The 13,398-nt window shown below is 34.1% G+C and overlaps 1 protein-coding gene across 4 annotated transcripts in view; it reads right to left on the bottom strand.

Annotated features, from left to right (window-relative positions):
• Nucleotides 1-332: 332 nt before the first annotated feature.
• The window catches only part of TRDMT1 (tRNA aspartic acid methyltransferase 1), a 52,440-nt gene continuing 39,374 nt past the window's right edge, over nt 333-13,398 (bottom strand). For all 4 annotated transcript variants that reach the window (XM_069086257.1, XM_069086258.1, XM_069086256.1 and 1 more), the window contains 9 exons: nt 13,251-13,327; nt 12,615-12,686; nt 11,770-11,835; nt 8,960-9,029; nt 7,458-7,541; nt 6,099-6,448; nt 4,427-4,484; nt 3,056-3,185; nt 333-1,010 (listed from right to left, as the gene is read on the bottom strand). In XM_069086257.1, coding sequence (XP_068942358.1) covers nt 910-1,010; nt 3,056-3,185; nt 4,427-4,484; nt 6,099-6,448; nt 7,458-7,541; nt 8,960-9,029; nt 11,770-11,835; nt 12,615-12,686; nt 13,251-13,327 — 1,008 coding nt within the window. In that variant the 3' untranslated portion in view covers nt 333-909. The remainder of the gene's footprint in view (nt 1,011-3,055; nt 3,186-4,426; nt 4,485-6,098; nt 6,449-7,457; nt 7,542-8,959; nt 9,030-11,769; nt 11,836-12,614; nt 12,687-13,250; nt 13,328-13,398) is intronic.

Here is a 13,398-nt window from a genome sequence, read left to right on the forward strand (position 1 = left end):
GATTGGTCTTGTCAAAGAAAACGGCCACCTATTTGTCAGAGATCGGGGGAAAGGAAGAAAAAGTGGAAGATGATGTCAAGAGGTTTTGAGATGAAGAGAATGGGAGAAGATACCCTGGTATTAAGTAGCAGAAGCAGGGTTGAACTCAGGTCTTTTGGCTCCAAATTCAGCATCTGTTTTTCATTGGCATATTGTGAAAGAACAGTTTCAGCCAAGGAGTGGAGAAAGAAATCAGATTACAAGCAGCTGAAAAGAAACTAAGCTGTGAAAGACACATTTGGTATAATGTTTTCAAAATCAATATATCAAGAAACAAAATAAAAACCAAAATATACATTAAAATAACTTATCTTTATTTAGTATACAAAAATAGGCAACTTGTCAATTATACTGTTAAACAAGTTTAAAAAAAGATCTTCCCACATAATCTGATGAACTATTCATGTAGAACAGAAGTTTTTTTTATTTAGAAAATATCAATGTTCCTAAATGCGTGAAGGTCAATATAGGATACCTGTATCTTAATTCATTTATTCAAGGGACACATTTTTAGAAGAAATTTTTCATTTGCATATTCAAATTTAGTATATATTATTCACATTCAGTAGGAGTACTAATGATCTTTATTTTAAAAAACTAAGTAGATAGTAATGAAAAGTTTTAAAGGGAAGTGAAATTCAGTATCTAGCCAAGAACTCTGATCATAGCAAGTGCTTAAATTACTGTTTTCTAAATGGAATTGAAAACATTTTAAAACGAATATTAAATAACTTAAAATTTCAAAATCTTTCTAAAAGAAATCTAACCATGTGGCTGAATTTGTTCAAAATAATTTTAAAAATAAAAATTTCATCATTCTCTTCTGAACACAAGGGAACATCATTACCATCATCTGGAAGTATGTCACAATTACCCAAGCAAGATTTTGATGAGTTTGGACACGACATGTACGTTAAGACTATTCCCAAGTAGGCGGTAACATTGTTTCACTGTTATCTTCTCAGGAAATCCTAGAGACAGAGACAGAGAGACAGACACAAAGGGAGAGGAGGAGGGGAGGAAGAGAGAAAGAGAAAGAGAAAGAAAGAAAGAGGGAGAGAAGTCAGAGCACAAATATTTAATTTCAGACACAAAAGGCTCTATTTTTTATTAAATGTAAAGGGTGCAAAATTATACAAATAACAATAAATGAGATCCTCGAACATGCAACTCATGCACTGCCTCCAGAAGAAGGAGGAGAAATGCATCGGCGTGATCATCACCAAGAGCTCGCTGACCCTCCAGCTGCCATTAGTCCACATCTGTTTCTCCTGCTCTGGATTTTTTTTTTAACAAAATGCTCCATTAATCCTATCTGCATATACTCAAAAGTCTTGTTTTCACTGCAGAACACGAAATTCCAAATGTCAATTTTAAATATTATCCTGAGACATGTCCTCTTTACATAGGGACTATAGACCCACAAGTACTCCATAGTTTAACATAATATTGGAGTTATACTCTGGTCAAACATTATTTTTTCTTTTTTTTTTTCTTTTTGGAAGGGAGAAGGCAGGGCAATTGGGGTTAGGTGACTTGCCCAAGGTCACATTGCTAGTAAGTGTTAAGTGTCTGAGGCTGGATTTGAACTCAGGTCCTCCTGACTCCAGAGCTTCTCTTCACTGCGCCACCTAGCAGCCCCAGGACATACATTTCTATAGCAGTCACACAATGAAAGGCTAATTAAGTATATAAATTAATGGTCAATTAAATTTAAAAACATCAAGAATAGTAAGGCAGTATCCATTTAAAAGAGTCAGATCTGGTCATTGAAAAGCAGCTATGTGAATAATTCAGGATCTATTACTGAAAATAAAATAGTTTTGCAGCATTACCACTCAACCTGATCATGAATCTGTTTTTACAAAAAAATATGAATTAGGAAATAAAGAACTTACCTCATCTTAATTACAATTTAATTCAAAGTAATTCCAGGTTTATAAACATGACTACTTTAATCATCCCAAGAGATAATCCTGTTATAGTAAGACTAAGGCAAAAGACACATAACACTGGACATAAACAAAAACTAAAACATTCAAAACAATAATAAAAAAACCAGAACATTTCACTGGGTGATCATAAATTAGTTCAGACATCACAGTATTAATAAGAACACAATCTCAGGTTCAACTGAATACTGTCTAGCTAGCTCCACTTAACTTCCAGAAGGGGACAAAGGGGACTTCACCTCATAATGTGGGACAGATATTTCAGAAATATATTCTCTGGTCATAAAGAAAACTAAAACAAACAGCATGATAGGATTTGTGCAAATCCATCACCACAACTGAAAAAAATAATTCAAAACACATCAAATTCTGATTACTGTTGAAAAGGGTGATCTATGAGTATCAAAACAGTAAGTGTTGATCAGTCATTTAGAGCTCCTTTTAGCATTCAAAATTTCCGTGATAGATAATTTTGTTGGCAGGATACTCCTTCCACCAAGACAGATCACAGCCCCTCTACAATGGTTGAAAGTCATTGAAAAGAATTTCTGGGCCCATAAATTCATCATAATGCAGTCAATGGGGTGATTGACTTCTCCCAAATTCAGTTACACTGGTTATCAACACAACCACACTGTCCGTGGATGAGTTTATCTTTCTGAAGCTTTTCTACCTCTACCCTTGAGAATCCAGGGACACCTGCACAGCAGAAGGAGATCTCTGGTAGAAGCAATATATCCATATATATGCATATAAATATATATATATATATAAAGAAATATGCTTTTAAAATGTGATTTAAATGACTGAAGTATATATTTCTGAATCTTACAGCTATCAAAAAGACCTATTATTTTTATTTTTCCCCAACTAAAATCCACAAGCAAAGTTGAGAAGAGAGATTTTATCTATAAAAGTTATGAAGGCAAATGTTTATTCTCCCTGCTCCCTAGTACACTACAGTTTGGGGGAACTTAGGGGAGGCTGAAGCCATTCTTGTATTAGAGTTGTAGAACTGCAAAATTTAGCATGTTTAAATCAAGGATTACCTGCATTTTACTTACCAAACTCTGGGGGAAATCCATGAAGATTTGCTATTTCTCTAGGAGTAAAATACCGCAATTTAAGCATTGACAACTTCATAAGCTTCTCTTCTTCTGACAATGCTTCAAGAGACATGTACACACTTTCAATCTGTGAACACATCAGATATCAAAGTTTTATGTAATTGCTTTTAAGTTGCCATGTGATACTGTAGAAGAATACAGACATGCCTTCTATTATCAATAAGGTTACAAAGTTTCCCCACATTGAACAAAATGGCTCAGTGCCCTAAACTGAGTCACAAACACATTAATGCCATCAGAAACTAAAAAAGAAGTCAATCACAGTGCTGAAGAAGCCAGGACATTTTTCTACTGTAATTATCAGCTCTGCTTTTACTCAAACACTCAACCACAAAACTGTAAACAACTGCCAACCACAGGATAAAGGAACCATAGGAAAAGAGTCATGGCTCATGCCAGGGGAAAACATCAGCAGCCTCCATCAGTCTCACAAGGCTAAGAGGAGGGACATGGTAGCTTGTACTACCACCCATTCCACCAACTAACAACGGCCTCTTCAAGTGACAAAATAAACTTCATTCATCAGAAATTTAGAAATTTAGTTGACGCTGATGACATTTTTAACGAGGGTAACTTGATGTTAAGAGAAATGTTTCAATAGGGCAAAGAAGAATGCATTGAAACCTTGCTATTTTACTATATATAGTAGAATTCAGTTTAAGATAGGTTAAATTTCAATTCCATTCACTGAAATTTAGGGCTGAAGTCCCAAAGGAATCTTGCTGAAAACTGGACTTCACTTATTATACTTATTATAAGTAGTCCTTATAATACAGACCCAACAGTATACATGAAGCTCCAGCATAAAGTCAGTAGAAGAATGAGATGCTGGCAGAATATTCACTAAAGGAGACAATATTGGGGGGAAAAGGAATTGCATGAAATCATAAAAATATCTATAGATACATTTTTAAACCTAGCAATGCTAAATTTATAAGGTTCTATAGAAGTTAATACTTTGAATATGTAAGAGTATTTTTTTCCCACAAAGAAAGATGATTTTATTGGACAATCTCCCTGGACAAACATTAGAAACTCATGAGTACCTGACAGTCTTGAGTATTGTCAGGGAGTTGGGGGATAGGTGTAGAAGAGGGGTGCTTCTGAGGGCCAGACAGTCAGTCAATGTCAGAGTCTGGGCTCGGTAGCTTCCTGACTCCAAGACAAGTCCTTTCATTGACATGCCATGATGTTTCTCAAGATTATACAGGGACATGTAAAATTAAAGCCAAATACTATTCAGACTATTCAACTTTATTATTTAATATGTTTAAAGATTTTAATTAGATTTGAAAATGTGTAAATTACCTGTACATTCTCAGCAGTTTGCAAGACAGATCCAGTCCCTTCTACATAGCTTCCATAGCTAAAAAGTGAAAATTATTTGAGATATATGTAAATGTAAAACTCAGTTCAGAACTAATAGATGCTAAATTTCTATTTAGGAATGCATAAAATAATCTCAATATTTAAAAAATATCATTGTTCAGTTATTCAGTCATATTCTGACTCTTGGTTTGCCATTTCCTTCTTCAGTATGTCCCTATTTTACAGATGAAGAATTGAGGCAAAAAGGGGGTTAAGTGACTTGCTCAGTGAAGCAGGTAGTAAGTGTCTGAAGCCACATTTGAACTCAGGTCTTTCTGACTCCAGGCCCAGTACTCCATTTTCTGCACCATCTAGATGCTCCCATCCCCAAATTAAATCACAAGGGAAAAATGCATGAAGCCCTTCCATTAAAACTTTGTCATAGTTTTATAATGCTTTCAGAACTGTTTTAAATACCCACATTTCATTTTATTTTAAATACCCATTACTTTAAAACATCCACATATCCTACCATATTCCATGAGATTCATTAAGAGTTGGCCAAATAATGACAGTCAATATAGGTCTTACTGAAACAAAAAATGACTTGTTAAAAGAAAATTGCTCTCTTCTTCACAACACTTATTTCATGATGAATGAATGAAAAGAGTATTCATCAGGCACTTACTATGTACAAAGCACTGGGCTAAGTGCTCTACAGACAGAAAAAAGATAACTTCTGCTCTCAAGAGGTTTACATTTTACTAGTTACAAACAACATATATAGGAGGGGGGTTTAGCCAGGAGTGTGCTTAGTAAATGTTCAACAACCAGCTCTTGGGAAGGGGGAAAGGGGCGTACACATGACGTGCTTTTAAGTTTAATTTGCATTGTTAACATTTTCTCCATCACTCTCTTTAAATAATCAATAGAACTATAAATCAAGTCCTAATTTTTAGTGTTTGAAGATTTTTGAGATGTAAATGCTCACAATGAAAATTTAACAATTAGCTACTATAAGCCTGTGTGAGATGTTTGAGGACACTCCTGCTTTGTAGCCCATTACAAAGTATTTAGGTCATAAAATATGTTGCCAAATTATGTCCCTGCCATATAAGTAAGGGCATGGAATGAATCTCTGACCACAACACATTAAGTCTGTTAGCCACATCACCTAATGCCACCATTCTCAGAGATCTCTTTGACTCTCTCTCCTTACCCTCAGTCCCATATACAACTACATACAAGTCCTTTCAATTCTATCTCTACAACATACTTATGATTGGGAAGGTTTCATTTTAATGGTGCATGGATTTGAGAGATATAATTCTTTTAACTTCAAGGCACAATGAAAAGAAGGGAGTTAAGGAATTCAGCCATCCAACCATCTACAGAAATCTCATTTCTGCCATGAGTAATTAAGATCCTCTGAAGGTCACCAAACAAATGGCTTTGTCCTTCATAAGCACTTTTGTGGGTTGTGCACATAATGTTCTGCCAAAAGAAATTTTCACTCATGTCCTATTGGACCAAAAAGCAAGCAATTAGAGAAAATTAATTCTAACAGAAACAATTTCCAAAACATGACACTTGTTTGAAGGATAATCAAAAAAGCTACGGCAAATAAGACCAAGATATTTTTGACCATCAATAGAGTCTTTTTTAAGCTTACCCTTTTGTAAAGCACGTCGATCGCCTACAAGTGGGCTGAACAATGTCTAATAGAAGAGCATAGCGTAACAAGGCCTTTGGTGGCAAAAAGTACTGACTCATGTCATCGTCATCCTCAAGAAAATCTTTTAACATCTGAACAGAGAGATCACTGTCCTGCTGAAGTTTTCTCTCTTTTTCTTCTGCAGTTTCCAGTTTGAAAAGAAATGTCTCTCTCCCAGAACACAGTGTATTGCCATCACAGTAAGGGTTTGGTTCCATTTTCCTCTCTTCACTGTTTTTCCTCACATCTACAGTAATGGTGTGCCTTTGTGAATCTGCAGATTCAACTGTGGGAAACTGAACTAATACCTGATATGAAGTAAAAAGATGCAAATGTTTTAAAAAATAAAACAAATCCATGACTGCTACCTAATGAATTTATAGATTAATTACTCTAGTCATTTAAAGGTTTGCCTTAAAAATGATAAACTATAATGTTTTGTCACCTTTTTCAGTAATTCAAAAGACACATCACATGGCTCAAGAAACAATCTAGCATCCATTTTTATATATAGTCAGCTAATATGCAATATGAGGATATTGTGCTCTCGCTCAGTAAATAGGAGAAGCTGTCCAGCAAAGGCTAGAATAGTTACTTGGAAAAGTAGAAATTTATTGAAAATGGGTTTTGGACCAAAAGTTTCATTAAAAAATAACTGGATCATTTCCATGCACAAAAGGAAAAACAGTCATGGAAAAGAGAAAAATCCCTTTTACACCCAGCGGGTATTTATTGCATGTAGCTCCCTTAGGACTTGCAACAACTTCCAAAGAGCTCAATTATTTCAGCAAAATCTGGATCATTTTATAAAGGTTCATTTATAAAAGAAAACACAAGCACTCTTCTAATACAACTTAATACTTTCAATAAAGAGTCAAAAAATGCTTTGGCTGGGATATTGTTCTATGTTTTACTCACGGGCTGACCCCATACCCATATACTTATGGGATACTTACATAAATTATGGGATAAAAAGGCTGTCTTTCACATATGAAATAGGATTGTTCTACTGGACATATATTTTGAATTCTCCTTGGTGGTAGAGGCTCCAAGTTTCACAGACCCAAAACCACCATGATCAAAGGTTGTATTAGTGAACTACAAGCCATAGGCTGTACTTAGTTTCATACTCATTGTTACCATGATTTAATCATCTGAGTTAAATAGCTAAAACATCAAAGAAAATAATGGAAAGTATAACCATGTTAAGACTTAACTGGTATGAAGAAAAGGAAGAGGGTCAGAAGTGTCCATATAATTAATTTGACAATATTGAATACTTTAAAAATAAACAAACAAGAAAAAACAAAGTGATACCTGACCAGGAACTTGAAAAAGGAATGGTTCTGACTGAAGTTTTGCAATAAGAAAGTAACGTAATCTGGAATTTGGAATACCAAGCTACAAACAAAACATATCAATTAGCTACATAAAATCAAATTTCAATTTCAATTAAAAATCTGCATCAGAATGACTAGAAGTAATTAATTTTCTAAAAGTCTTCTAAGCACACATTTTCCTTCTTGTAGTAGTAAATGTTGGTTTGCAGAAGTAATTTTTCAGTTCTTCTAAATTCATGCTTTTATAATTTAATTGATGGAGAAGAGAATTGCTCCCAATTAGTATTCTACCAGAGGGTCATTTTCATTGTAGATTGTACAGATAAATAGCAGGAAAATATGTAACTAAGGATCAGGGCAGGAATTGGAGTCAAGGTTTCATTACCATAGAGAACTTGAAGAACCTGACATTTTCCTTTCCTAACGGAAGTGGACTGCTTTTCTGCAACTTAGTCTTAGAGCTGTCTAGCTAAGTAAAGTCATATTCAAATACTGAGCTTTTTCCAGTTTGAATAGATGAAATTCAAATACATTCCAACTAAATTATCTCTATAGTACCTTTCAGCTATAAAGGGTCTGTTCCTTATGCCAATTTTTGACTTTTCACTTATTAACCAATTTTATTCAATAAAACTGTCACTATGTTGTAGAAATTTAAAGGTAGCAAAATATGAAGTAAGACATTTTAAAATACTTTTAGAGATTTAACATCACCTATTTTCAAAATTTGTAACTAGCTTCAGGAATTAGTTATTTTAAATGTATCTCTTCCCTTTTTTTCCATAACAGGGAACTGAGTAATGTGCAAACATACGGATAGAAAGCCAAAAAGTAAAGAACAAGATGAAAAGAATAATAGTAAAGGCACATTAGGGGGAAAAATCAGTAGCCTATCAAAAATTTGCCTTAATTCAAAAGTAGGAAATTTGGGGTTTTTTTAGATTATAAAGTCATGATCTGACACTAAATTATAAGCATTATCATTTGATATGATTGATTTTCTAATTTTTTGGATTACTTTAAAATATGACAAAATTTTCGAGACTACTTGATACAAAAATACTATTTTTGGAATCCTATAATTAAACTATATTTTAAAATAATTTTTATTAAATAGCAATACCCCCTATATCCCAGATGGATTAAAAAAGAAATATTACATGTGCTTTGCATGTTTTAGGTATTTAAACAATTATCTGGTTGTGACTGAATGAACATAAGCTACAAAAGAATCCTATTTCTAATTTAAAAAAATGTATGTATAATGCAATGTATACAAATGCAGACTTAAAATATATATAGGAATGTGAAAAGATATAAATAGGCAAGACTATATGTGTATACCACTAAAAAGGTCAAAAGGTATATAGCATTATCTAGAATAGTCTATAAAGTAGAAATTCTATTGAATGAATCAAATTCTTAGAATAAAAGCCTTCAAGCTATAATATACACAGGTCTTTATAATTTGTTACTTACAGATGTCGGAGATAATAGAAATTCTTGGTATTTAAAGCCACAATTTTCTAGTGTTTGTACAAAAAGATCTCTGCAAAACAATGTTTTAAAAAGTAACTTCATTATACAATTACAAACATAATTGTAGACCTCATATTAAAATAAAAATTGTATCTCCACGAAAGTTCTTTAAAAATATGTTAAGCACTTTAGGTAGGATTGTTCTGCCATGACCTCAGAGCCAGTCCACTACTATGACCTTTTCCAATGCTACGCTCAAATCTAAAATGCCTCTATGATTCAGTGAACCTTGATTTCACTACTGTGGGTATTGACCCCCACCAACACAGATTTGGATCCTTCTAAGACTCGATAAATGATCTTTAAGAGCTTCTGTATAGAATTCATCACCCTGTGGCCAAGCTGACAGTGAGCTGTCTGAATCCATCCAGGCTGGTTTTTCAGATGACAGACAGTCTGTTACTAAGCTCAAAATGAAAGCATTTCTAAGGTTCACTGGACTTGCCAGAGCTAACCCACCACTGGAAGAGCCACCAAGAACCCCAGGTCACCACCAGGCCACAATGAGGCATCAGAGAAGCGCACTCTGAGAATAATTCTATAATAAAATTATAGTAATAGAAACATACTAGTTCTTCAAGGACATGAATAATTAAGACTGGTAATAAGAATTTCTCTGCACTGTGTGCCACTGGTTGCTGTAAAGCCATCTCTGGCACTGCACAAAGGAAAACACTGTAATAGCAATCGAGTGTATAAAGCTAACACACCTGCTTAGCTCTCTCTGCTGGCTGCGCACACTGGGCTTAGATGGTCTAGATAACCACTGAAGATTGGCTACCATCAACCAAATGATCAAAAAACGGACTTCTTATTGGTTTATGCTAAATCACTAAAATAATTCAAAACCATACAGGTTCTGTAGTACAAACATAGTAGGTACAAAATAACATCCACTTCTATTTTGAGGTTTTCATATGGAATTTTTTAACCAGCCTCCATCAAGGGTAATAAGACACAACTGAGAAATCTGAAAAGGTTCCAAAAAAGCAAAATGAACCAAGACCGATGATGAAACACCAGTTTGAGGAGCAGAGGAAGCTCCTCCTCACTGGGTGTTCCCCATCCTAATGAAATCATGAGTCCAGTAAAAAACATCTGTATCTTGCACATACTTAGATATGTCCCCGATAGAATGTAAGCTCCTGAAGAGTAGAGGCTCTTTCATTCTTTGCATCCTCAATATTTAGCACAGTACCTGGCATCGAGTAGCATTTAAATCATCGTTTGTTGGTTAATATTAATTTTTTTTAAATAGTTCTATGTTTCTGGCAAAATTAATGCACTTAAAAACGCAGCAAATTTGTAAATGAAGTAAAAATGAAATGGAACAGCTCTCAAATACTACCTTACATAGGTAAAGCAGAAAATGCCTCCAACAGCACTCATTTATATCTAGGCACAAAACTTAGAGGGCAAATAATTACACACTTCTCATTAAGTTTGTTTTAGTATTTTTAGATTGTGAATAAATTTAACCCGATAATATGTATTTTATCAGCCTTATGTTATCTAGTGTCATCAATAATATTTTTTAAAAAATTATTTCAAAGGCTTTTATTCCAAGAGTTATGCAGTTTTTAGAAGGGTTCTGTCATTGCAAAACATTAACTAAGTCCTGTGTTAGATAACTTATTGAAGACAATTGGAATTCATTCCTTATTTCTATGGAAAGAACCAGGAGACCCTGCTGAAGGGAAGGAGGGACTAGAGATACACGGTTCCAACCATTAGTCCAAAGGGAAACCAGAATCCAAGAGAATAACAACAAAGCATTCTAATTGGGTCTCCCTAACTGCACTGCAATAGAGTTCATTTCCCCTAACAAAAAACAGTTTTAAATAAAACTAATTCTAACTAAACAAAAGGTTAGTGAAAATTAAAATATTATTTTTTCTCTTTCAAGCTCATGAGCCCCTTGAAATTTAATGATGACCCCAGAACCCTTGATATAGTCCAATACTTTTAATGGGAAAATGAGGTTCGGATAAGTTAAGTGGTCATTTTGCTAGTAAGTAGCAGGGGTAGATTATTACTCTAACGTTTTGTCATCATTTAATAAAATCAACAAACATTTTCTAAGGGCCTATTTCATTTATTATACTATCTTAGACTATGGGAGATTAAAAGATAAATAACTTGTGGGAAAATGCTTCTTAAATGAATGGAATTTAGAATTTTAACTGCACAAAGGTGGGTAGCCATTACTTTGTTCTTTATATTTATATGACACGATATAGAACCTATTTTTATTTGTTTTAATTTTGTAGCTAAGGGGAGTTTAATGGATTTGTCATATAGCTTGATATGTTTTTGGTGCAGATCAATAATTCCTTGGTGCTGGGGAGTTCTCTGATGTAGAAATTTTCTTCAATGATGCATGCTGACAACTCATCTGTAACTGAATATTTCAGAGAGGTATATGGGACACTGAGATGTTAAATGACTTGTCCACACAGTCAGGATTTGTCAGAGGCAGGAAATGGATTCAAATGATTCCCCCCCACTGCTACTTTGCTACTCTGCCCTTCTTGAATATGGTTTTGATTTCACAATGTGAAGGCAGGGTTTGGTTACAGGGAATTATTGATATTATTTGAAACACGCCGATTAGGACAGTATTTCATGAAGTATGCCCAAAATGAAAATGGAAAAAATCAGTAGGCACATCACAAAACAATTTAATGTTTTTTTACTAAAAGTTAGCCAAAGTTACAACTGTGGCCAACGAAGGCAAACATATGCTTTACCTGGTAGAAGACACTTCAAATCCTTTAACGTTTTCTAAAAGGATATACTTTGGTAATTTTTGTAGCCTGCAAGAAAAAGGTTTTCTTGTAAATTATATTAGAAAAAGAAAAAAAAACCCACACTACTATTTAAGAAAAACATTTTTCAAATCATTCACAAAGTAGGAAGAATTCATTACTAATGCTTTAAAAAGTCAGAAAAGTCATTACTCATGTACCTCATGGAGATAAACCACACTCAGCCAAATCATCGTTTCAAAAGAAAACTTAAAGCAAATTCACTTTAGAGAATACAGTATAAAACACTGTCAAATGAGAGACAAGAGTCCTGGGTTCTAGTCTTGGCTCTGCCCCTAACTCACTATGGGATAATGTATTAAATCACAGGGAATTAATATTTATTTAAGTAAATTTAAATAATTAAATAAAATTAAATTACACTGAATTTAATTAATTAACTACATTTTAAAAGTATTAAAACTGGGGCAGGCTAGATGGCACAGCGAATAGAGCACTGGCCCTGGAGTCAGGAGGACCTGAGTTCAAATCCAGCCTCAGACACTTAACACAAAAACTAGCCATGTGACTTTGGGCAAGTCACTTAACCCCAATTGCCCTCCAAAAAACAAAAACAAAGTATTAAAACTTCACCTCTCTGGGCCTCATAAATCTGTACAATGAGAAAGCTGAACAAGGTGAGCTTTAAGTGACCTTCTGGCTCCCAAGTTAAAGTGTGGCAAGAACAATGTACAATGTTTGGTTCATGTGAAAAGCAAGTGTCACATTCACCCAAATGACAAATTTTCATACTTCATATAAGACTCTGAAGAAATTTAAGGCTATACCTTGGAAGAATGTGAAGAATGTGCAGGAAACTCTTTGTCCTCGGATCAGTCACATCTCCCTGTAGGCCAATTCTAGAGGGATAAAGAACACATGTATGGAGAAAATTAACACTGCAAATTATTCTGAAAATTATGATTAGCTCTGTGAACTAAAGTTCAAAAAGAAAAATAGAAATTAGCATGCTTCCTCATTTCAAATCCTTTAATATTCAAAAGGACTGAAGTCTGAGTCAAACAGGATTTTGTGGTTTGTAGAGAGAACCCAACCACCTGTCAGAGCATTATTTCTATGAGAAAACATACTCTGAATTCTAAACAACTGTCTTAGAAATGAGCTTTGAAATGGAATTTACACTATATCCAGGCTCTTTAAAATGCAGGCCATCCCACAAAAAAATCGTACTACATATTAAGGTGGGTTACTTAAGAATAAACCATCAAGCAATAGTTATAAAAACGGATAAATATTAGGACATGATGGGCCAGACTTTCATTCAACATATAATTCACTTGATTATGTAACAGAATAAAGGTTTGTGAATATAATGAATTGTATCTACAGAAAGCAAAGTGCTTTATCCTTTGTAAATCCTTCACAGGTATCTTCCTCAGTAGAAGATGATTTATTATACCTACCTTGTGAATGGCTGACACGGAGGGCTCATTAAAATCATATTGAAGGACAGCTGATTAAATTCCTGGAGTGTAATTCCCTAGATGATTTAGAAGAACAGACATGATTTAAACAAATAACGTGTTACCTTTATTTAGGACTTTATATTTT

The sequence above is a fragment of the Petaurus breviceps genome, unplaced genomic scaffold (genome assembly GCF_028583685.1).
Source record: "Petaurus breviceps papuanus isolate PSGF00001 unplaced genomic scaffold, PetGlider_PUasm1.0 178, whole genome shotgun sequence".
In the NCBI taxonomy this organism is placed as follows: Eukaryota; Metazoa; Chordata; class Mammalia; order Diprotodontia; family Petauridae; genus Petaurus; species Petaurus breviceps.